Source organism: Vipera berus (assembly GCF_964194415.1).
Source record: "Vipera berus genome assembly, chromosome: 4".
In the NCBI taxonomy this organism is placed as follows: Eukaryota; Metazoa; Chordata; class Lepidosauria; order Squamata; family Viperidae; genus Vipera; species Vipera berus.
Window position 1 is genome coordinate 46,235,584 of NC_138206.1, and position 27,261 is coordinate 46,262,844.

A 27,261-nucleotide genomic window follows, 5' to 3' on the forward strand; every position below is an offset into this window, starting at 1 on the left:
TAAGTTTCCACTGAACCCTTATGGGGTATGGTCCTGAGACTGAGCCACAACAGTCCATTGGCAAGACACACACATATATAATTTTTATAGGATTAGGAATAGGGTGGGGTTGGGGTTAGAGTTAGGATTTTTTAAAATAAAATTTTTAATATTTAGCAAACAGCATGTTGCCTGGGTTCATGTATTAAAAAACAATGAATAATAATTATCATAAACAATATGTTAATTAATTGCTCAATAGTCAACTTCTTACTAGTATATATTCAATGTTGCATATCACATTCCTTTCTCTAACTCATTTTTCTAGCCATTGATAAAAATTATCCCATGTTCTAAAATACTCTGAATATTCTTTTTGTCTTATCTTTAAAGATTCTGTATTTATTGAGTCAAAATTCCTGATGGCTACATCTCCAAATGGAGGCGGAGCAGTATTCACTTCCTGTCCTGATTGCTGCTGAGTCAACAATAGTCCAAGAAAGCTACCTGGGGAAATTCTATTAGTGTGAACCCTTGAAAGTTCCTGACAAGCCATGTTGCTCTGTATATCACTATATCACACTATATCACTGAACTACCTCTGTCAAAAGGACCAACAACCATATTGGTGGCCTATTTCATTCCCTGTACCTGCTTACTCAAAGCAAAGGAGGTGGCAAGTCACTTTTTAGAAAATATTTTCCACCTATATGAATTACATGAGCATCTGGTTTCTGATCAGGGGCAGGAAATCACTGCTTAGTTTAGATGGTACTCTTAACAGGTTTGGGGATGCAACTCCATCTTTCCTCAGCCATCATATCCAAATAGACAGGTAAATGTGAACTTGTAAATGCTATGACTGAAAATATCTCTGTGGTTATATCAATTATCAAGAAGACAACTGGATTGAGCTTCTGGCTACAGTGTTTGCCTACAATAATGTACAATACATCTCCATAAAGTTACCTGTTCCTAGTTAATTATGGTTTCCACCCTTATTTCTTTCTTTTGAATTCCTCTAATTCATCCATTGTAATCCAAGATCAGTTCTCATAGGAAGTGAAGGCAACCCACCAAGTCCTCCAAGACCAGGTACAGGAGGCAAAGAGCTTCATAATCAACAACCTACTTGCAGACTTTGTGTGAATTTCCACCTGACATTTGTTAGTGCAGATCCAAAAAAACCTAGATGTCCAGTTCCCAATTCTTTTTTCCATTGAAGTAAAGGCTTATCACCTGTAATCATCAAAATGCACCCAGTCTTCCATAGATCAGTATTGATTCCCAACGCTGCAGCAAATATTCATAATCCAGATGTTCAGCTTCCATCGTGTGTCATGGTAGATTGTGAACCTGAGTCTTATGTGGCACATATTTTGGACTCCCATTGGTATCAACACTGATTACAGTACTTGATGGTCTGGAAGGGAAATGGTGGAATGTTCCTGGGAGGACGTACCACAGTTGGTATTTCAGTTCCATTGATGATAACCCCAAAAGCCTGAACCCTCAATTGAGGTTGAGGAGATTGTGGGGAGGGGGAAACTGTCACAGCTCATGTGCTCAGTGAAACTTGACACTCAGTCTAACTATGTAGAATAAATCCCTTATTTAAAAACTGGAACCTCATTTAAGACGCAACCCTGAGCCATCATCCTTCACTGGAATTGTTCGATCTGTGGCTGCTGCATGATATTCATTTAGATTCTGTTTATGAAATTTTGATCTGGACTTGCTGACCATTCTGATCTGGATTTCTGCACTGGATTCTGCACATTCCTGTTAAAAGCAAAACCACCCTGAGAAAGCTCTTTCAGAGGCTCTGTTTTGATTTTCATTTGTTGTCTGCTGATATCTCCCTGAATTTGAGTAAACTGTTAATTTCTTTAGCAAATGTGTATGAGTGTATAATTGAAACACACTGCAACTGTGTTTGGGACAAACCAACCAGGTTGAAACAGTGCGATAATATTTCTATGTATGAAGATATCAATTTGTCTATCTGAAAATCTGATGAGAACAATAATAGACAACAATGGAGGGAAAAGAAATGAATGTGTTATTTTCAGAATTAATCTAATGTAAACTCCTATAGAAGATAATCTAAACACTTAAAGATATCTTAGAAATAAGGAAAATAGTTAGCACTTATGCTTTTGCTAATAGAGATCAGATGTTAATTATTATATAGATTAATAACACTCTATTACAATCCCAATCAATGTCAGGTAGAACTCTGTTTGATTCTGCATATGTAAACTCAGTACCATATAATAGATAATTTAATAATTTATACCAATAATTTAATGATTTAAAATTGAATTTTCATGTCTGGTTTTGGAAAAAGAAAACAATACAACAATACAACAACCAGTAATTAAGTCTGGATCTTTTCTTTTCCTCTCAGACAGAATGAAAAGTTTTAAAGTTTTAAAACTATATTTACCCTGTATTTCATATCACATACAACCAAAGGACACTTACATATTTGACAGATTAGTAAAATGCTTCAGTTGAAACACTATAAAATAATGGTAATGATACCAAAAATTTTATAACCTCAGTATTAGTATTGTTATTTAACAATGGCACTGAAAAAACAATCTCTAGAAATGTCATTTCACAGAACATTGCACCAATATTCTGTTGTATATCATACTGAGCATACTGAACACAAAACACGACTGGCATTTCTAACGCAAATAAAAATGACATGGATAACAGTTTTTAAATAAGTTCTGTGTAAATATTTCTTTAATACTAGAAACAAACTCATTTCAGATAAAGCATTACTTTTGTATGTTTTCAAAAAATACAGCACCAAAAATATAATTCTACTTTTGCCAATCACTGCTGTTGTTTTTTTTAGTACATTACTACTGATACCATCAAAAAGTATAATTTCATTTATTTCAGCGATGGTACAAATTAGATTCATTATTTCTATTATGCAACATGATTCAGATTCAGAAATAAGGTCCTTCCATTATTCTATTTTTTATTGTATAATATCTTTGAAAACAAGTAAATAATAACTCTTTCCTTCTCTATCAGATATTTAATATTTATTTTAAAACACATCTGCATGATAACAAATGAAAGATGGAGGATTATATGAAATATGCTAAAATGGATAGAAGGATGGCTACTTACCAACAGGACGAGCTGGAGATATTACAATGGTGTGGTGAGAACATAACAAAATTAAAGGAAAAAAAAAGAATTTGTCAGAATGCATGATGTGTAATGCTATGCTATATGTGGATAATTAGTTGAACATTATTCATATATAGCAATCACAATGAATAATTCCCTTCTACTATTTATGATTTTAAAACTACATTGAGAGATACGTATATAGAATTTGATTATATAGAATTAGTGATCTGATTACTTTTGTTAGGTTCATATGATAGTATTAAATTTTATTTCAAATATTTAAAGAAAAATAGCTAAATCTGTAGAACTTTTTTTTATTTAATCCAAACTCACATACTGGAAACTATTAATCCAATTAAAAGAAAAAATAGTATCATTATTTGATTTAAATGCCAATGGAGCTTAACCACATTTAGCCAGGATTTGAGTAAGCTTGGAGAAAGCTGAAAGTATGTGGTGAATATCCGTATGTAGGCATAATATTTAGTAACAAATAAAAAATGCTTTTTTCCACATTCATGGATTGAGATGATAAAATTCTAACAAACAATTTTGAATAGCCAAAGGGATTTTAATGCAGAATGTCAAAAAATGCAATTGGGTAAGACTTTTTTTTAATATAACTGATTAATGGGATTTTTTTAAAAAAAATGTATGTTAACTTTGAGTGTCTTCAGAATGCAAGAGTCTATCATGGCATTAGATTGTCATATTAAAAGTGTTTGGCTTATGTATCAGCTCTTACTTGACTGAAGGACAAGCTTAGGTCTGCGTGACCACCCAAAGGCTTCAACTGGTGCAGAATTCAGCCGCGCGAGTTTTGATGGGAGCTTCCCAATACTCCCGTGTAACACCTCTTCTCCGTGAGCTGCATTGGCTTCCGGTTGCCCTCCGGGTGAGATTCAAGGTGCTGGTAATGACCTATAAAGCCCTAAATGGCTTGGGTCCGTACTATCTAAGGGAACACCTGCTGCCGGCATCATCTTCCCATCGTCTTGTGCGCCCCTACAGGGAGGGCCTTCTCAGGGTACCGCCATTTAATGAATGCCGGCGGGTTATTCCCAGGGGAAGGGCGTTCTCTGTGGGTGCGCCTGCCCTATGGAACCAACTACCCACAGAACTTAGGACTGCCCCCGACCTTTGCTCATTTCGCCTGGACCTGAAAACTTGGCTCTTCGATCTGTTTGGTCCAGACTGTGGGGTTGTTAATTTAACTGGGTTTTAGATTTACTCTTGGGGCTTGAATTTAATTTAATTGTTTTATTTGTTTTTAATTTTTTGTATTCATGGTTTTAACTGCCCTGTAAACCGCCCTGAGTCCTACGGGAATAGGGCAGTATACAAATCCAATAAAATAAATAAATAAATAAATAAATAAATAAATAAATAAATAAATAAATAAATAAATTACATTAATTATTCAGTTGCGTCAAACTTCACAAAATAAACTTGTAAGTTTCTTTAAGATGTGTAGCTTCCTGTTTTTACACAAAGCAAATTCTAGATCGCTCATTTTGATTATTTTAATTTTTTCTCTATGATTTACACAATAAAACACCACTTTCAATTATAATATTTTAGGCTGCAAGTACAAGAAATGGGATTTAAAATGTTTTGACATGATATAACCATAATTACTTACAAACTCCTAATATAAATATTTATTGACTGACTTGCCACTTTCAGAAAAAGAGATGTTATTACACATTTATAATTAAATTAGGACATTGACAAACCAACAGCATTTAAAATCAGTTAACTTTACTATTATTTTATGTATATATATCTAAAGAATAATATTCTCTATTATCTTTCTATATCAAAGGAGTTTGGAAAAAATAATATGATTCAAAGTATACTATTTCCAAGCACAACTGAGTTTGTGTACATCTAATAACACTTCAGTTGTTAAAGTCACTATTTTTCATAACAGAATTGTCTGGCAAAAGTTATGGACGGCATGATTTTATTTGAAGTAACTCAGAGCTTGTATAATTAAGCTTGTATAATTCAAATAGTTCATGGAAGAAGACAAAACAACTCAAAGATGCTCAAATACTTTAGAGATTAATGTTATCTGTTATATTAATAAAATTATTGAATTTCTAATAAAATTTTATGTGGTGCATGTTTTCTATGAAGTAAACTAGCTTACGTTCAAAAGAAATATTCATAATCTGGCAGTTTCAATTTTATAAGGCAGATATAAGGCAATGATATAAGGATATAAGGCTGGCAAACTGACAGCCCGCGGACCGGGTGCGTCATCTGGAAGCCACGGCCACCCCATTGCCAGCAATGGCAAAATAGTCCCGATATGTGACGTCACGAGTTTGACATGTCTGATATAAGGCATGATTTAATATTACTACAATTCAAAAACAATTAAAGTTCTGTAATTTTTAAGGAAAGCACTATACAAAGTAAAAAAGGAATTTAAAACTGAGCAATTTAATACTGGAACTTTCTTAAGTTTTGATTTTTAAGATAAATTCCATTTGGAACATGAAATAAATCTTCTAAATTACTTTTACTAACAATGTCTGGTGAATTATGAGAAAGAAGAAGAATCCGAATTTGGATTTCAACTTCATTATTTAATTGCTTGCCAAAAAAAAAAAAAACTTTTATGTTCAGAAAATTTGGACACTGCAGAAAGATTTTTCACAATTATATTCCTATACCACTAATTCTTTTACTTTAAATAAAATATATATAAAAAGGAGAGCAGTCAAAACACACAATAAAAAAAACTGCAATCGTTTTTATTTCAATTACCATGATTTGTAATCTTTGATTTAAGGAATAGTGTTAATTAAGAATTAATCACTACATCTTATTTGGATTAGACTTAAAATAATGTAGAATTATTTATATAAATTCTACTTTATTATTTTTGCTTTTATTACAGAGTGAACTGTACAACATAATTGCCTTTCAGAGAGTTAGACTGACCACAGTAATTAGGTTAGAAAACCAACAAGTACTAAAATCTAGGTATCTTTACTAAGAGAGATAAATCAGTACCTTATCAATGTTGATGATGTTTGAATAAACAATAATCATTTTATAGTTATTTTACACAAAAATAATTTATGGAAAGTTTATTTTATATCTATCTTTTACCTCAATTATGAATCATTTATCTCACCGCTGAGAATATTATGGAACTATAATATATAGCTTTATTTTTTCTGTAAGTAGACAGGTTTCTTATACAATTTGTAGGTAGATATTGTATAAACTATAATAGTTAAAAAAGAAAAAAAAATACTGTCACTTTTATTTTTATCATTCCCAAAACCTGATTTCAAATATACACTGTTTGACTTTTCTATTTTACTTTTATTATGTTTCAAATGTGTATATACCACTTCGACTGTGATGAATATGCACTATAAATATTTTCAAATTTAATTTGTTGAAATGAAGCTTCAGCAAATTTAACAGGTTTTTTTTGTAAGAATACATCTATCTCTTAAAGGACTATTGTGAAGGCCTGTTCTTAAGACTGCATGAAGTATATAAGATAATTCATTATTATATATGTTTTTAGCATAGGAAACTATTAAGGAAACTATTATTGTAAAAATAAAGCATAAAATCTCATCAATTAAATTAAACCATATTATGCATTAAATAACATAAAGAGAAGCTGGCATTTCAGATCATATTCTAATAAAGCAGTCCATATAAACTCATATGATATAATGGGGATGAATGAGAAAAACCACTTGTGAGCCAATTTTTGCAGTTCTAGTGAATCTTTAGCACATGCTGCTAAAAAGTGAAACAGTGTCTGTATGAAATCCATTATTATTTATACCTCTATTTTTATGTTTGTGTGCGTGTATACCCATTTATAAAATGACCTCCAGCTGCATTCATTATCAATGAAGTTCACAGCTGGCAATGAGAAAAATACACAGCAAAAGGAGAATGAATATAATTTCAGCATATCCTCTAAAAAGAATCTGATCTGAATGCAAGATGTATTGTTAATATTTATATGATTTATAGGGTATTCTACAGTGAAAATATATAATGAAATCTACATAAGTCTTTTGTTCCTCAGTATCTCTTACACAATAAACTTTCTCTGTCTCTCATACACATAAATTGTAAATCCATCTTGTTTTATACATGGTGGACCACAAATCAGGATCCGTAGGCCAATCACAACAGATATTTTGTTAATTTTTTTACAGAAAAAAGTTACTGTACTTAGGAATTTTCAAAAGTCCCACATCATAAAAAACAAGTATTTAGAAGAAAATGGCAACCAGTTCAATCATTTATACAATATACTGTCTATTGGCTCTCCCTTATGTATACTGCTCAAAAAAATAAAGGGAACACAAGATAAGACACCCTACTATTAAATACAGTACATTGTGTTGTTTAAGTGTTCCCTTTATTTTTTGAGCAGTATATATACCTTGATATTCTCTACTTCCTCTTCTACATCAAACAAGATCTATATTCTGTATGTGTGTGTCTGTATGCATATATGCATATATGCATGTGTGCATATATACACACAAAAAACATACACACACACACACACAGAGGAAATGACTGAGTTATGGTTGAAATGCTGAAAGCTGGTGGTCACAGTTTACACAAGATATTTGCAAAACTATACTTGACATGCCTCAGAGAGGGAAAAATAACCGATGCTTATACACAAGAAAGGGGACCAAGATGATTTAAAGAACTATTGCCCAATAAGCCTTTTTTCAGTCATCTACAAAGTTTTCACTGAGATAATAGCAAAAAGAATACTGAGAACATTAAATGATAAAGGAGCAAGCAGGGTTCAGAAGTGGCTATAGCAGAATGGATCGCATCCAGGCTATATAGCAAGTCATTGAAAGGCACAATGAGTACACCATGCCTCTGTGCATGGCTTTCATTGACTATGAAAAAGCATTTGATTCAGTATTGCAGCAAGCAATAATTAATGCATTGCTCAGCTAAGGCATAGAGACTGGTTACATAAGTGTACTACAATCAATATATGAAAAAAACAATGGTAATAATTTGCCTTAATGATCTTAAAGTGGAAATCAACATAGAACAAGGTGTATGACAAGGTGATACAATATCACCTATCCTTTTCTTAGCCCACCTTGAAGTATTTCGTAAACTAGACTGGGCAAAAGATGGAATAAAAATCAATGGCACCTATTTAAATCACTTAAGATTTGCAGATGTTGATGTCTTCTTTTCCCAAGACCCAAAAGAGCTACAAAGACAAATTCAAGAGCTTCAGGAGAATCATTTAGCTTAAAAATAAATCTGAAAAAGAGCCAGGTTATCTTTAATAAATTCACCAAAGAATGAAAAAAACTATATCTGGAGAACAACTAGCCGTAGTAGACCACTACATATACCTTGGTCAATGGATCTCAATGGAAGGTGATACATAAAAGGAAATTGAATAGCATGTTAAATGTGGTTAGTAGGCAAGCTAACCATAATTTTCAAGAACAACCTCCTTCTATGCCCGAAGAGAAAAGTTTTCAATCAGTGGGTGCTACCTGCTCTAACATATGCCAGTGAAACATGGACACTAACCTCACAGTTGATACAAAAGCTACCAGTGGCACAAAGAGACATTGAAAGATACATGCTCGGCATCACAAAACAAGATAGAAAGACCTGTAGATGGATTAGAGAACAAACAAAAGTATACAATATCATCAAGAGTAAAAGAATTGAAATGGAAATGGGCTGGTCACATAGCAAGATGAACTATGGCAGATGGACCAAAACAGTCATAGATCCACTTGATATAAAGCATCCATGAAAGAGACCTAAAAGAAGATGGATCGCCGACATCAGCAAGTATTGCAGGGCCAATTGGCAAAAGAAAGTTCAGGACCGTATAGATTGGAAACATGAGGAAGAGGCTTTCACTCTACAGTGGATAGACAATGGCTAAAATGATGATGATGATGATGATATATGTATAGTATAGCAGTCTCATCTTTGTACATTTTCCTCCTTCCTCATACATACATCTAATTCTTTCTTGATTCTTTATATATTCTACTGGTCTCATATATTAAATTTACTGTGAAAAACAAAACTTGTACTTCTTGATGACTGCTGCTTTATAGTCACCTGTTGCTGCATGGTCAGCTGTAAGGAATAAAACTATAGACTATTTTTCATGTTTCTAACCTTAACTTTTTCATGGCAGTACTGAACTTCATTTGGATAAGGAGATATATAATTTCAGCTGTATTTGCTACTGTTTCTTTAAATGTGAAATTGTGAATATTTTCTTCAATGTTCTTATTGATAAGATTTCCAAGGTACTTACCGTATATACTTGAGTATAAGCCGACTCGAGTATAAGCCGAGACCCCCAATTTCACCCCCAAAAACTGGAAAAAATTATTGACTCGAGTATAAGCCGATCCGCCGTTCTGCAAGCCTCCGCCGCCGGCGGAGGCTGGATCCGCGCTCTGCAAGCCTCTGCCGCCAGCAGAGGCTCGATCCGCCATTTTGCAAGCCTGAATACACAGGAATACCCTGTGTGGCCGCGGCTCTCGGGGAAGCCCTGGCTGTCCGCTTCCTCGCTCCACGCTGCCATTCGGGGCCCGCGCGTTCCCCGGGCAAATCGCGGCGCCCAGCAGGCGAGGAAACACGCCCGCTCCAGTCGCGCTCCCTTCCCTCAGGAGACGCGAAGCAAGTGACCGCCCGGAGCTTACCGAGGACTTGCGCGCGGCCGAGGCTTCGGTGCTTCCAGGATCGCGCGCACCTCTCCCAAGCCGCCGCCGTCCGGAGACCTGCCGAAGTTTGGGGAGGTTTGGGGAGGTGCGCGCGCACCTCCCCAAACCTCCCCAAACGTCGGCAGGTCTCCGGACCTCCGCGCCCTGCCTGCCTGCTTCTTTCCGCAGCGGAAAGAAGCAGGCAGGCAGGGCGCGGAGGTCCGGAGACCTGCCGACGTTTGGGGACGTTTGGGGAGGTTTGGGGAGGTGCCCAAACCTCCCCAAACGTCGGCAGGTCTCCGGACCTCTGCGCCCTGCCTGCCTGCTTCTTTCCGCAGCGGAAAGAAGCAGGCAGGCAGGGCGCGGAGGTCCGGAGACCTGCCGACGTTTGGGGAGGTTTGGGGAGCCAAACGTCGGCAGGTCTCCGGACCTCCGCGCCCTGCCTGCCTGCTTCTTTCCGCAGCGGAAAGAAGCAGGCAGGCAGGGCGCGGAGGTCCGGAGACCTGCCGATGTTTGGGGAGGTTTGGGGAGGTGCGCACCTCCCCAAACCTCCCCAAACGTCGGCAGGTCTCCGGACCTCCGCGCCCTGCCTGCCTGCTTCTTTCCGCAGCGGAAAGAAGCAGGCAGGCAGGGCGCGGAGGTCCGGAGACCTGCCGACGTTTGGGGACATTTGGGGAGGTTTGGGGAGGTGCCCAAACCTCCCCAAACGTCGGCAGGTCTCCGGACCTCTGCGCCCTGCCTGCCTGCTTCTTTCCGCAGCGGAAAGAAGCAGGCAGGCAGGGCGCGGAGGTCCGGAGACCTGCCGACGTTTGGGGAGGTTTGGGGAGGTGCGCAAGTAACAAAAAATGATTCATGAGTTTTAAGAACTTTCTCTTGCTATAATAAATGTAACAACATCAAAATCGCTTTTTAATCATTAGAAAGTGCATCAAAGTCAAAAAAGCTTTTCTGCATGATATCCTTGACAGCTACTATCAGTGATCAAAATAAGCTACAAGCAGGGTTGGTTATTTAAATACAACTGTATCCTGTATTCTAAGAGATAATCTTCAGTCACCAAATAACGTGTCCAAATATGTTACATGTAGTGTTTTTTAATAGTTTAATACTCACCTCGAACTGTAAGAGTTGCAGATGTCTCAACTTTTCCAACTCTGTTTTCAGCTATGCATGTATATGTTCCTTCATCTGAGCTCATAGCCTTTTTAATGCGCAAGGTATAATCATCTTTGATATCATATCTGCTTTTGGAATAGAAAAAAAAAATTATACCAAGTTTAATTTTTCACCTGGAATGCTGTCATCATTATTCTAACACAGACACATCTCTAGAAGATAATTTATTATATGAAATGACATAATTCCACTAAAAATTAATCTTCATGACATTTTTATTGAACCATGTACTACTTAAAGCTTTATAGCCATAAAATTAGTATGACTATGTTCATGTCACATTAAAGACATATTAGGCATATTACTTATTCTGTTCTAAACCATTACAATCGGATAGCACTGTTATCGGTATATAATATCCCAAGTTTTATTCTGATCTAACAATATGAAATATACCTATCAAAACATTTCAGCTCTATAATAACTTAACAAAGTTTCATTAAGGGGAATTTTAGACTTTAAGCAAGCAAAGTAAATGAAAGATCTGTAAGATTTCTGTGCATGCAAATGTTCTCAGCAAAATATACTAGAGCAAATGTCTTTAGGGAAAATATGGTATCTATTTAAATTATTGAAAACGATTTCTTTAAAAAATGTTTTGTAAACAAGATGGCTTTATTATAAAATGAGACCAGATTGGTCCAATTTCTACTATAATAGTTTTCAAGGAATACAAAGTTATTTTTATTATCAACAACTTTTGTACTAGTAGGAATAATATAAAGTTTCTGAAGTTTGTATTACATTTTCCTCAAATTTTTTGGTTTAAGGTCAATGGGAATTATGGATTTTCCTGTAAAAAATCTATTATTATTTTCCCAGGGAATCAGGTTATTTTAATGTACAGGGTTTTTAAAAAAAAACACATCACATTTTTATTAAGATATATCTAGCACAACTGAAATGGCGTACTACCTATTACTAGCCTTAAAAGTTATCATTGAGAAGGGTGGACTTTGTCCTTCCCTGAGCAGATAAATTCTATTTTTTATTCTTACATACTTACAAACTATATAACAGCAAATGGAACTAAATATTCCACTACAGATGATGTCATATTTATATATGCCCACCAATTATTCACTAAATATTTTCAATTTTGGACATGATATTAGAATGACATTATAATCTATTCTTGCTTTAGTTAGAGCAAAAATGATCTGTTCACAGCAGCCATTCTCGTATGTTATGGAGAAAGAATAGAAACTTTTAAAGGGAATACAGTGAGGCTTTAAAATCATAGAAACCAAACAGAAGCCAGAATGAATCAACAAATGAGATACGGATTGGAAAGTATGACATAAGGATATTGATAAAGCTGGGGACATTATTCTTTGGAATGCCAACAGGACAGTATTATCAGAACATTGTGGAAAAATGTGAACAATAACATGACAAATTCTCATTAAAAATTAAACAGGAATCGGTTTATCTGACCTACACAAAAATAGTCAAGATTGCCATAACAATGGAGATGTTGTATAAGACTTACAAAAACAAACACATGTAGAAATTGGAAGCTTAGTAGTTCATTCGTTATGCTTATGATTCATGTATGTGGTTCAGACTAATTATAATTCTGTGAGATTAATATTTAAAATAACAAATATGGAATATGTATCTCCATGCTTACAATTTTTTTCATGTATGTTATCAATCCAGAAGTAAATTACTCCCAGATGATATTCTGCTCTGTTATTTTTCACAATGATTTTAATATATTTATGGCTCAGATTCATGGTAATAAACTGAAAATGTTAGTTCAAATTCTAAGCAATTGGGGAAAGAATAGCTATAGCCACAAAATTTGACAAAACCTTACATAATACACTTTAAAAAGAATACTAAACTGTGAGTGATATAAAGAGCTCATAATCTAAGGTTATATGTCGTTCCCTGTTTAAAAAAATAGTATATTGAGATATAGAGAAGTGATTGTCTTCCACTATGAAATAGGTTGTGGCACACATTCATAAGGGTACTTAGAAAATAAAAGCAGCATATTATGAAGTTATTTATTTTGCTTAAATTAATTGTAATATTTAGTTTTAATTTAGTTTTACAAGAGACTGTGAGGGATTTCTGAATTAGAAATTATTATATCAATCAGCAAGTGACTTTTTAGACAGTCTGATGTTGAGTAGATTTATCTCAACGTGAAATGTGGAAATATTTACTAGTTTGGGATAATTATTCTTATTATTCACAAATGTGAATTTGCATTAGTCTTAAAGCAAGATAGGTTGTTTGTAGTGGGGGGAACCTGTTTCATAGGACAGAGTACTTAATTAACTGTTAAAAGAAACAATACAGCTTAATTTGTCAGGAATCAAGGAACCAATTTCATTTTATTTAATTTTATGAATTAAGACATTACATCAAATTCAGTTATTCATGGCTGAATGAACTAATTAAGTCATATGAAATTATTAAGCATGTTTTAGATGCTTAATGCTTTACTCTTTTTTAAAAACACATATTTGTTTTACAGTTTTCAATTATAGCTCAGCAGCTTAGAACAAGGTTGGTCATCTGTACAGCTCCTTTACAATATGGCAGTATCTATTGTTATTAATATTGTACCTTGTGAATAAAGAAAAGTTAGGACGTTGAGCTTGTCGATCAGGTCGGCAGTTTGGCGGGTCGAATCCTGAGTGCCGCATAGCAGAGTGAGCGCCTGTTACTCGTCCCAGCTTCTGCCAACCTAGCAGTTCGAAAGCACGTAAAAATGCAAGTAGAAAAATAGGGACCACTACGGTGGGAAGGTAACAGCATTCCGTGCGCCTTTGGCGTCTAGTCATGCCGGCCACATGACCACGGAGACGTCCTTGGACAAGCGCTGGCTCTTCGGCTTTGAAACAGAGATGAGCACCGGCCCCTAGAGTCGGAAACGACTAGCAGGCATGTGCGGGGGAACCTTTACCTTTACCTTTTTATAGCATGTAAAATGATAAAATATCACTAACTTTAAAGTCATGGATTGATAATGTGCAGCAGCAAGTGCTCAAATAAAGAAGCAACAGAAAAAGTCTTTACATTTTCCTTTACATTCTTTTAAGAATAAATGAGATAATTATATTGGGTATAAAATAAAGGTAAAGGTTCCCCCGCACATGCGTGCTAGTCGTTTCCGACTCTAGGGGCCGGTGCTCATCTCAGTTTCAAAGCCGAAGAGCCAGCGCTTGTCCGAGGACGTCTCCGTGGTCATGTGGCCGGCATGACTAGACGCCAAAGGCGCACGGAACGCTGTTACCTTCCCACCGTAGTGGTCCCTATTTTTCTACTTGCATTTTTACGTGCTTTCAAACTGCTAGGTTGGCAGAAGCTGGGACGAGTAACAGGCGCTCACTCTGCTACGTGGCACTTGGGATTCGACCCGCCAAACTGCCTACCTTCTGATCGACAAGCAATGCAACAAAAGCTTTCCAAAACCAGCACTCACTTTGGCCTATATACACAACCATATACACAACCAAACTAAGTTTGTCTTTCATATTTTTTCCTGATTTTTTTACTTAGCCTTTAAATTTATAGATGCATGCAAAAAACTGTATATTTACAAACATGGATATTAAGTCTTGAATTAAAATATGAATTTAAGAAACATTTTACAAAATATCCTTGTAATGGAAATCTTTAAAAAAATAAAATGTAAAGATATACCGTATATACTTGAGTATAAGCCGACTCGAGTATAAGCCGAGACCCCCAATTTCACCCCCAAAAACTGGAAAAAGTTATTGACTCGAGTATAAGCCGATCCGCCGTTCTGCAAGCCTCTGCCGCCAGCAGAGGCTCGATCCGCCATTTTGCAAGCCTGAATACACAGGAATACCCTGTGTGGCCAAGGCTCGTCGGCAGGTCTCCGTTCCTCCTGCCGACCTTTGGGGAGGTTTGGGCGCCTCCCCAAACCTCCCCAAACCTCGGCAGGTCTCCGTTCCTCCTGCCGACCTTTGGGGAGGTTTGGGCGCCTCCCCAAACCTCCCCAAACCTCGGCAGGTCTCCGTTCCTCCGCGCAGACCTGCCGACCTTTGGGGAGGTTTGGGCGCCTCCCCAAACCTCGGCAGGTCTCCGTTCCTCCTGCCGACCTTTGGGGAGGTTTGGGCGCCTCCCCAAACCTCCCCAAACCTCGGCAGGTCTCCGTTCCTCCTGCCGACCTTTGGGGAGGTTTGGGCGCCTCCCCAAACCTCCCCAAAACTCTGCAGGTCTCCGTTCCTCCGCGCAGACCTGCCGACCTTTGGGGAGGTTTGGGCGCCTCCCCAAACCTCCCCAAACCTCGGCAGGTCTCCGTTCCTCCTGCCGACCTTTGGGGAGGTTTGGGCGCCTCCCCAAACCTCCCCAAACCTCGGCAGGTCTCCGTTCCTCCTGCCGACCTTTGGGGAGGTTTGGGCGCCTCCCCAAACCTCGGCAGGTCTCCGTTCCTCCTGCCGACCTTTGGGGAGGTTTGGGCGCCTCCCCAAACCTCCCCAAACCTCGGCAGGTCTCCGTTCCTCCTGCCGACCTTTGGGGAGGTTTGGGCGCCTCCCCAAACCTCCCCAAACCTCTGCAGGTCTCCGTTCCTCCGCGCAGACCTGCCGACCTTTGGGGAGGTTTGGGCGCCTCCCCAAACCTCCCCAGGTCTCCGTTCCTGTTTGGGGAGGTTTGGGCGCCTCCCCAAACCTCCCCAAACCTCGGCAGGTCTCCGTTCCTCCTGCCGACCTTTGGGGAGGTTTGGGCGCCTCCCCAAACCTCGGCAGGTCTCCGTTCCTCCGCGCAGACCTGCCGACCTTTGGGGAGGTTTGGGCGCCTCCCCAAACCTCCCCAAACCTCGGCAGGTCTCCGTTCCTGTTTGGGGAGGTTTGGGCGCCTCCCCAAACCTCCCCAAACCTCGGCAGGTCTCCGTTCCTCCGCGCAGACCTGCCGACGTTTGGGGAGGTTTGGGGAGGCGCCCAAACCTCCCCAAAGGTCGGCAGGAAGAACGGAGACCTGCCGAGGTTTGGGGAGGTTTGGGGAGGCGCCCAAACCTCCCCAAAGGTCGGCAGGTCTGCGCGGAGGAACGGAGACCTGCCGAGGTTTGGGGAGGTTTGGGGAGGCGCCCAAACCTCCCCAAACAGGAACGGAGACCTGCCGAGGTTTGGGGAGGTTTGGGGAGGCGCCCAAACCTCCCCAAACGTCGGCAGGTCTGCGCGGAGGAACGGAGACCTGCCGAGGTTTGGGGAGGTTTGGGGAGGCGCCCAAACCTCCCCAAACAGGAACGGAGACCTGCCGAGGTTTGGGGACGTTTGGGGAGGCGCCCAAACCTCCCCAAAGGTCGGCAGGTCTGCGCGGAGGAACGGAGACCTGCCGAGGTTTGGGGAGGTTTGGGGAGGCGCCCAAACCTCCCCAAACAGGAACGGAGACCTGCCGAGGTTTGGGGACGTTTGGGGAGGTGCCCAAACCTCCCCAAAGGTCGGCAGGTCTGCGCGGAGGAACGGAGACCTGCCGAGGTTTGGGGACGTTTGGGGAGGCGCCCAAACCTCCCCAAACAGGAACGGAGACCTGCCGAGGTTTGGGGACGTTTGGGGAGGCGCCCAAACCTCCCCAAAGGTCGGCAGGTCTGCGCGGAGGAACGGAGACCTGCCGAGGTTTGGGGACGTTTGGGGAGGCGCCCAAACCTCCCCAAAGGTCGGCAGGTCTGCGCGGAGGAACGGAGACCTGCCGAGGTTTGGGGAGGTTTGGGGAGGCGCCCAAACCTCCCCAAACAGGAACGGAGACCTGCCGAGGTTTGGGGACGTTTGGGGAGGCGCCCAAACCTCCCCAAAGGTCGGCAGGTCTGCGCGGAGGAACGGAGACCTGCCGAGGTTTGGGGAGGCGCCCAAACCTCCCCAAACAGGAACGGAGACCTGCCGAGGTTTGGGGAGGTTTGGGGAGGCGCCCAAACCTCCCCAAACGTCGGCAGGTCTGTGCGGAGGAACGGAGACCTGCCGAGGTTTGGGGAGGTTTGGGGAGGCGCCCAAACCTCCCCAAACAGGAACGGAGACCTGCCGAGGTTTGGGGAGGTTTGGGGAGGCGCCCAAACCTCCCCAAAGGTCGGCAGGAAGAACGGAGACCTGCCGAGGTTTGGGGAGGTTTGGGGAGGCGCCCAAACCTCCCCAAACAGGAACGGAGACCTGGGGAGGTTTGGGGAGGCACCCAAACCTTCCCAAACGTCGGCAGGTCTGCGCGGAGGAACGGAGACCTGCCGAGGTTTGGGGAGGCGCCCAAACCTCCCCAAAGGTCGGCAGGAGGAACGGAGACCTGCCGAGGTTTGGGGAGGCGCCCAAACCTCCCCAAAGGTCGGCAGGAGGAACGGAGACCTGCCGAGGTTTGGGGAGGTTTGGGGAGGCGCCCAAACCTCCCCAAAGGTCGGCAGGAGGAACGGAGACCTGCCGAGGTTTGGGGAGGTTTGGGGAGGCGCCCAAACCTCCCCAAACGTCGGCAGGTCTGCGCGGAGGAACGGAGACCTGCCGAGGTTTGGGGAGGCGCCCAAACCTCCCCAAACGTCGGCAAGTCTCCGTTCCTCCGCGCCCTGCCTGCCTGCTTCTTTCCGCTGCGGAAAGAAGCAGGCAGGCAAGGCGCGGAGTTTGGGGAGGTGCGCGCGCACCTCCCCAAACCTCCCCAAACTTCGGCAGGTCTCGGACGGTGGTGGCTTGGGAGAGGTGCGGGCGATCCCGGAAGCACCAAAGCCTCGGCCGCGCACAAGTCCTCGGTAAGTTTTTTTGTTGACTGGAGTATAAGCCGAAGTGGAATTTTTCAGCCCAAAAAGTGGGCTGAAAAATTCGGCTTATACTCAAGTATATACGGTATGTTACTGTATATTTTTGGCAGGGAAGAAAGGAAATCTGAATCCCAGGAAGAACTGTAACTGGAGTAAGCATCTTAGTCAAGATTATCTCTAGTTCTCAGAAGATGGAAAAAAGTAGGGGGCATAAAAAAATCAGAATTGCAAGATTCTGTTACTATAAACCTATAAAATAAAGCATTAGCATATGTAACTTTGGTATCCTAGGCTGGTTCTTGGAAGATTTACAGGTACACTTGAGTTAGTATTGTACTCTGAACTATACAACTGAACTGTTTTTCCTAGCATAGGTAAAGGTAAAGGTTCCCCCGCACACGTGTGCTAGTCGTTTCCAACCCTAGGGGCCGGTGCTCATCTCCGTTTCAAAGCCGAAGAGCCAGCGCTTGTCCGAGGACGTCTCCGTGGTCATGTGGCCGGCATGACTAGACGCCAAAGGCGCACGGAATGCTGTTACCTTCCCACCGTAGTGGTCCCTATTTTTCTTCTTGCATTTTAATTTTATTTTATTGCATTTTATTTTATTTTCCTAGCATAGCTCCTTCTATTCTTCCTAATCATATATTCCTGATTTTGTGTGTCTGTGTATGAGATAGTCACTCTTATGAGAGTAACCATTTTTTATTTATTTGGGTAGCAACCATGTGTAATTGAAAAGCTTTCAGGAAATTCTGTTTTTTTTAAAAGTCATTTGTCTGACTTATTTTTTCCCAAAGTCATGAACCATGGAATTTCTAGTCAAAAACCTCTGTTCTGAAAAACCATTACATAATATAGCCAAGAGAAGAAGTATTGATTTCAAGGAAACTTATTTGTACATAGTTGTACATTAAATTTATTTGAATTGACATAAACAGTACTATCAGATAAAATAAAATACCTATATGTAATAGCCATCATGCCTCAGTTACTACTAGATTTCAAAACATTATAAAACATTGCATAAGATTTTTTTTCAGGAACTATTTAAAAAGTAATTTAAATTTAAAGGAGTAGGCCGAATGTTGTCAAACTATGCTTCTTTAAAAAATGACTGGAAAATATTAAAATATAAAAAAACAATGGTTTGTAGGTCCAAAATCCCATTAGGGTCATAATTTGGGAAGAATATTAACAACCCAATTTTGAAAACTGCATACCATATGGGTTTTAATATCTAAATGCAATTAATATTTTCATATAACTGTTTTAGCAAACAACTTGTATTGCGAGCCAGGGAAGAAAATCATTAAAAAGCATAAAATATTAAAGATAATATTTGTTAATATTATTACAAATGGACAACGAAGCAATAGAATACTTACATCCATGTACTACTATATTTATACACTTTAGAAATCATGCTTTCATCAATAATATGTTTATTAGCAGAGCTTTAAAATTAATACCAAAGAATGTTTTTGTAAAATAATTTGTTATGGAGTTTTCTGTTATCTTTATTGCAAATGACACCTACCAAATTCCAGTAAAAGCATAACTATTTTTCCCCCAATCCTCTTAGAAGCACATTCATCTGAAACCTATATTACTTTTTGATATTGTAATTCAGCCTTTAAGCACTGGAATTTTAAACTTCCCAGGATCTCAGTTTATTATACACAGTGGTGAATTTTCTTTTAAAAAAGTAAGAGACTGCTCGTTTTTCTTTTAATGAGCAATGATTAATAGTTAAATTAGGCAAGAAAAATTTCAATATCAATGTTTCTTTTTAATAACCATTTCCAATTAAAACTAACATGCTTTCTACTGTTAATTTTCTGTTAACCAAAGATAGTATACTATACTATATCGAATTGAAGATTCTTCCTTAGCCACTACAGTGCTCAGAAGCTGTTAGGTTAATTCACTGTAAACTATACCTGATAATATATATTTTCTGACATTCCATCTCACACAAACACAGAAATAATATATTAGTTTTGTCCCTTCTATTGTCGAGCTTTTAACAACATTTTCTGACCTACTCTATTCATTTCATAAAAGAAATAAATCTCTTTGATGTATACTGCTGAAAACCTGAAACCAATGTAGTTTATTAAGACAAGATGTTTAAAGAGCTATGTTTAATAGCTGAAAAATATTTTTTTCTTCAGCTTTCATTTCATATTGCTCATTATTAAACAGAAAATCTGTTCATGTAACCAACATTAATTCATTTATATCACACAATTTCCCCCCCAATTTATTTGTAATAGGTAGATTCACTGACAGCTACTTTAGGAGATCTGATTAACCTGACCAGATCACATGGTTTTAAGATCAAATTTTATTGAAGAGCATTTTCCTCTGGTCATGTCTTTTAGAAATTTCAGTTATACATACTTAAAGAGGCTACCTAACGTATTTTTCTAGTGCATGCTGAGCATTCAAAAGAGGCTAAATAAAAAGTGATTTAAGTTCTCAAATAAACAGGAAATGAAGTATAGGTTGTCTTCTATCTAGGAGAATACTACTCCATTCATAGCCAAATATGGTAAGCCTCAGCTTCAGAGGGGAGGCAGGACCACCAAATTCATAGCTACTCCATCTTGCCAAAGTTGAGCCTAAATCTGAGCCTGCTCTTTCCACAGCCTTCAGACACTGCAAAAGAATATTTATAGCACTGTTTGGCGACATAGGCGGAGATGTAAAGGAGGATATTATCAGCACACAGTATGGAAGATATTCAACTTTCTTCTTTTGGGCAAACTACATAGTGGTGATCTGTAGATGTTAAATAGGAACAGGGAAAAATACAGACATATGACAACCTGAACATCAAGGAGTTTAGGGCTAAGTTTCTATCCTCCCTTCCCCAACACCCATTGTCACTAATCATAGAGGAAGTTGTAGAATCACCAAAACCCATGCCTCCCACTCCTAACACCTACTTTGTTGCAGAGAACACCAAGATTGTATTGAAGGTCACTAAAAAAAACCAAGAAAGGCCAATATGAATGTTTCTGTTTAGTATCAAAGCAAATAAAGAAGAACTCCATAACTGGTCTACAGCTCATCAAATGATGACAGCCAGAGCTTCTTTTGTCATAGAATGCAACAGAACGGAATTCTGGCACCATTTTTGATAGATTTTCCAGAGTTGCATTCCTTTCCTATTGTTGCCCTTCCTATCCTCGTCTGCTTTTGAAAATGCCCAGCTAGCGGTATGGTGCGAGCAGGGTCCCCCTATGGCACTGTTTGCCTCCTCTAAGAGGAGCCATGAGGTGCCGGAACACCACAGCCAAAGCATGGTTTGATTGGTTGGGTCAGACCATGAGGTGTGGAAGCCGATGGTGATGGTGCGAGACACGTAAACATGGAGGCCATCTTTCATGAGAGAGTGAATGAGCCTTTTGCCTTCCCTTACAGAAGGTGGGGTGTGAGGTTAAAAAGAGGCAAAGCGAGAGGAAAGAAAGGTGGCTGGCATGGACAGTGAAGCTTGCCTGACAGTGAAACTTTGCTGTTTCAGTTCTTTGGGTAGTTCAAAGGCTGGGATGTCTACAAAAACCTCTTTTTAGTCTTTTATACTTTATATTCAAACTGCAGAGGGGAAGAATAAGAATAAAGCCAATGTCTTGTGATTTGGGGGTATTATTATTAATATATATTAATTATGTATTGGTCAGATGTAAAGGTAAACCTACAGTATGAGGTTTAATCAGATCTATTTATTAAATTGGGTTTAACTTAAAAGGTAAATTAAAAGTATGTTCACAGCAAAGTTTCAACTTTAATTTGTTTCAAGTTAATTTGTTTCAATATCCATTGTTGTTGTTGTTGTTAGCTGCGAAGTCGTGTCTGACCCATCACGACCCTATGGACAACGTTCCTCCAGGCCTTCCTGTCCTCTACCATCTTCTGGAGTCCATTTAGGTTAACGCCTACTGCTTCAGTGACTCCATCCAGCTACCTCATTCTCTGTCGTCCCCTTCTTCTCTTGCCCTCAACCTTTCCCAGCAATAGGCTCTTCTCCAGTGAGTCCTTCCTTCTCATTAGGTGGCCAAAGTATTTGAGTTTTAGCTTCAGGATCTGGCCTTCTAAAGAACAGTCAGGGTTGATCTCCTCTAGGACTGACCAGTTTGATCGCCTTGCAGTCCAAGGGACTCGCAGGAGTCTTCTCCAGAACCACAGTTCAAAGGCCTCAATTCTTTGGCGCTCAGCCTTTTTTATGGTCCAACTTTCACTGCCACACATTGCAACTGGGAAGACCATAGCCTTGACTATACGCACTTTTGTTGACAGGGTGATATCTCTGCTTTTTAGTGTGCTGTCTAGATTTGCCATGGCTTTCCTCCCAATATCCATATTAAACATCAAATGTAAATTTTTCCACCATGTTTGACAACTTCTTAAAAATAATTCAATTGTTTACAAGCAACCAAATTTTGTTTTATTGGGCCAATTTCATTCCACATAGAAAGCTGACATTTCCACTCATTAAACTAAATGGGTATGCCAGTGGTAAATGTCTGAAAAGATTAATAAAATGCCTTCTTGTAATTTAAAGCCACATGGTGCATGGTAACATTAATATTATTAACTTACCTTGAACAAAATCCTAGTCTTTTAGATACACTAAAAATTGAAGGGATTTTTTTTTGAACTAGAAAGGTAAACCTTGTAGGCTAGGCAAGGTGGGATTATGACGTGTGTGAGTTCCAGCACCTTTTTTTTTAACAAAAAAAGCACTGATGACAGCAATGGCTAGATCCCTTTTCTTGGCATAAATAATGCAATATAACACTTTCAAGCTAAATGTCCATTTACTTTTTTTTAGGCTGTGTGTGTATTGTTTACTGTATTCAAGCCTCAAGCCATGGAGGAACAAAATAGGACAAAATTCATTGAATGAAATACCCCATTTCAAAAACGAATGCCAAATTCCTATAATCACCATGAAAATATATGAAGTGCTAAATTCCCACAACTTACCGTACATTTATCAGGGTATCTTTTCTTGGAAATTATCACTAAAAATTCCAACATGTTAGAACAAACAGAGGTAGATTTAATAACTAACAGTGCCATCTATATCATTAATTGTAACAAAAAGAAAAAAAATAACTTGATAATTAGAGTCTTCATTTTGTTTCAGTTGTAGAGGAGGTAGAAATAATAACAATATGCTATTTTTGGTACATTGCCTGGTGAAAAGCAAAAGGAAATGGAAATAGTTTGGATGGGTAATGCAGAATTTCTTATGGCACTAATGACAAGAATTTTGTTTATCAAGTTAACCAGCGATAATGTACCATTTCACTTTATCTTCTTTCATTCCCAGAAAGAATACATTTGCTAGATAACAAAGCAAAACAAAACCAGAGATGTTTTCTTAATTTTCCATTAAAACATAACCAGTTCTTAGGTTGCCAAAAGAATTCTTTTATATAATAATGCATAGCTACATAATAATCTATCGTAAAAACAGGGCAAGTTGCATATTATTTTAGTTTACCATATTTTCTTATATTGTTCTATTTATTACACTATAGAGAATAAATTTAAAGAAATGGCTCTTTCCTGCTGGTACTTTATAGTGGTCGCTACCTTCAGTTCCCTTGTCAGTTAACATGAAATATCTACACATCCAACATACAAACACCAATTGTAATTTCATTAAGGAGGTATTTACTAAGCCAGCTGCTCAGAGCAGAAATATCCCAACCCCCATAAAACAGATACTTAGGACTGCCCCCGACCTTCGCTCATTTTGCCGGGACCTGAAAACTTGGCTCTTCGAACTGTCTGGCCCAGGCTGAGGGGTTTTAATTTTTATTGGGTTTTAGTTTTAAATTCGGGGACTTGAATTAATTAATTGTTTTAACTGATTTTAATTTTTGTATGTTATGCTTTTAATTTTCCCTGTAAACCGCCCTGAGTCCTACGGGAATAGGGCGGTATATAAATTTAATTAATTAATTAATTAATTAATTAATTAAATAATTAATTAAATAAATAAATAAATAAATAAATAAATGTATTAAGGAAACTGACAAACACATTCATTCTGTCTGTCAGTTCAGTCTCCCAAAACTAGCCTTGCTATCATGTTCCATGTAAATTGTTATTAGAGAATTTCATGTATTCGAATCTGTAACTAAAAGTACTTTATTTCTAAGGGGAAAAACCCTATATTACTTGCTACATAATTACAGTTATGCAGCTGGTCTCTTAGGCTTTGCTAGAAATTAGAAAACATGAGGTGCTGCACAAACTGTAATCAAATGTTATTAAATGTTAAGCCAAGGAAATGCCATCTCCACACCAAATATTTCAGTCTGTAAGATTGGCTACGTATCTAATCTTAAATAAAGTGGCACAGTCAACACATAAGTCAAGTTGTATTTAACTGGAAGTAATTACAAATACTTTCCATCATTTATAGAATTCATTGCCCCTTAGTATAAATGTGTCAAACATGCATTAAAGAAGAAAACTAGTCATAATAATAAATCACTGAAAACTCATCAATATTCATATTGTTCACTTTACATTTTCAAAAGGCTTTTAGAATTGCATTTCATTTCATAATGCAATGGTTGGAACCCTTCCCAATACAGGAATCTACTATTGAATCTTGCCTATTAGAGAGCCGTGCAGTATCTCTTTAAGTAGTTGAACTGATAAAGGAACTAGAGCAGGGGTGTCAAACTGCCAGCGTCATGCCAAAACCATGCCCACCCCATTGCCGGCAATGGGAAAAAAGTCACAATACATTGCAACACATCAAGTGACGTCACGAGTTTGACACCCATGAATTAGAGAAAAGCATTAAATAAATGAGTCAGTTCCTTTGTCGAAGAGTAATTATTATGAAATCTTTCCTGAGGCTCAATCAAAAATCTACTTTCTTGTATTTTAAACTTGCTTGTTTTTTTGCCTACCCTCAAATACTTGGAGACATTATTTCTCTTCATAGTCTCTAGGATAAACCAGGACCATAAAATGTATGTATGTATGTAGTATGTACTGTATACGGATGGACAGATAGACATACAGACAGACAGATAAATAAGTGATAAAAGGCTTTATTTCCAGGAGACTGTGAATTCTAGTCCCATTACAGCTGGCTGACTTGGGTTAGGTCACTGTCAGCCTACGACAATGGGTTCAGGTAACAAGCCATTCCTATTGCAATCAATGGATCAACACTTGGTTGATCCAAAAGAGCAGATCCTGAACTTGCAGGAAGTTCATAGAAAACTGGAATTTCATAACATTGCACTTATGGCAGCAAGAAGGGAATTGATACATCCATATCCAACCCCACCCCAAAACTTTAAATTCCCAATCAACCAGAAATTTAAAATAAACCACTGATTTTTAAAATTAGCATTAGAAGATTTGGAAACAAATATCCAGATATGAAAATTTTGAAGCAGAGGTGTTTTCATTCACACTCCTAAACTCATAAGCATGAGTGAAAATTACCATCACATTTTAATGATGAAATCTCTGGGTGTTCTGGGGCCTGCAATGAGATCTTAAGAATTACTGCTTAGGGGTAAAAACATAAAGAACTTCTATGTATGTAGATGTTCTGATTCTGGCATAATAGTATAGTAGGGATACTGGAGCTAAGTATCCCTAATTACCAAACTGTATCTTCTTAAGAACATGTGTTCTTAATAATAGAAGTAAATAAATAATAGAATTCTTTTAACCAATATACTTTTTTTCCTGATTAATAATATTTCATATGAATAAATGTGGCAGTTGTAAAACCACTATGAATAATTAGCATTTTTCTTACCTTCCCCTTGGCAAATCGATGTCATCTTTCTTCCAGCGAACTGCTGGCTGAGGATCGCCTTGTACCTGGCATTTAAACTCAACAACATCTTCTTCCAAAATCACTTGGTTGATTGGTCTTCTGAGAAATGTGGGTCGTTCTTGAAAACAAGAGTTCCACATTAAATAAGATGGCTATGTTTCATTTCAAATATTGAAAATAGGCCAGCCCAGAATAAATTGATTGCCTAGTGATTTATTAAAACATTTCCCTATTCTCATTAACAGTCATGAAATCTAATGTTCAACTTGTATTTATTTATTTTTAACGAGTATTCAGTTTTAACGAATTGTTATTTTTAGAGTTTCCCAGATTTGTGTTTTATATACAAAGAAGTGAGTGTTTTATATTGCATCATGAATGCTTTCCTTTTTTTTTCTTTTTCATACCATGTAAGCCACTAAGTCAAACAGATTGTGGCAAGGTACCAAAAAATAAATAAATACATAAATACATATATTTCACACAAATACTCATTATTGTAATTGGACATCATTTCTACATTTTGCCTATTGTTAGGCAAGAATATGCAAGTTACTGATTCTTTTGTGCTTATATACTAGTCATACAGCATGATTTTTCCATTATTCAATTAATGAATAAACTGCTTAGAATAATGCCATTTATTTATTTATTTAATTTATTAATTTTATTTGTATACTGCCCTTCTCCCGAAGGACTCAGGGCGGTGAACAGGGCAACATTCTTTATATAAAATTAACAGCCAATTTGCTGTAGTGGTTAAGGGCACTGGGCAAGAAAACTGTGAGTTCTAGTCCAGCCTTAGATAAGAACCCAGCTGAATGACTTTGGGCCACTCAGTCTCAGAAGGCAGGGGTAAACCATTTATGAAAAACTTGCCAAGAAAACTGAAGGAACTTGTTGAGTGTTCAAAACACATACTATGCATGCATAGACAGTAATCAACTGCATTTAAATCAGATCTACAACATGTTTACAATGTTAGTTCCTCATTGGATAAGAGGCAATTCTCTGGTATATCCAAAGTATAGTATACTTTTTTCATTGTGCAGCAGTGTTAATTTCAAAAGAGGCTGAAATTTTTTTCCTATTAATAAATCAATCGATACATGAATCCATAAATTTGAGGGGCATCATTACAATAATAATTTATCAAGAATATTCAGCATGCAAATTAAAATAAATACCTATTATATTCTATATTAAATAAAGTATTTTTTTCAGATTACAGCTGAATAAATATATCTTACTATCTCCCAAATTGTTTCTGTGTTAAATAATACAAGCCTTACAGAAGAAATGCATATAAAAGAAATCAGAAGAGATCATTTTGTCAGTCATGGATTCTGGCTTGTTATAGCAATTTTGCTCAGATACTTTATTAACATATACAGGTAATCCTTGACTACAACTGTAATGGAGCCTACCCATTAGGATTGGAAGTCATGATAGCCATTAAGTGAAATGCCTACATAATCACTTGTCTTATGAGAGCCCCATCTCTTCTCTCCCCAATATGGTTGATAAATGTATGGGGGCACTGCAACATTCCAGCAGTTGGTCATAAGGGTGAGCGACAGTGGGGGCACTGCAATGGCCATAACTTTGGGACTGAGTCATAAAGAGCTTTGGGGCTATCTACCAGAACTACATACAGTCACTAAGCAACTGCT

The 27,261-nt window shown here is 38.4% G+C and overlaps 1 protein-coding gene across 1 annotated transcript in view; it reads right to left on the reverse strand.

Moving 5' to 3' along the window:
- ROBO2 (roundabout guidance receptor 2) overlaps positions 1–27,261 on the reverse strand; it is a gene marked incomplete at both ends in the record, with an annotated part of 410,756 nt that overhangs the window by 160,441 nt on the left and 223,054 nt on the right. The window contains 3 exons of the mRNA XM_081326352.1: positions 3,136–3,147; positions 10,977–11,104; positions 25,568–25,706. Coding sequence (XP_081182478.1) covers positions 3,136–3,147; positions 10,977–11,104; positions 25,568–25,706 — 279 coding nt within the window. The remainder of the gene's footprint in view (positions 1–3,135; positions 3,148–10,976; positions 11,105–25,567; positions 25,707–27,261) is intronic.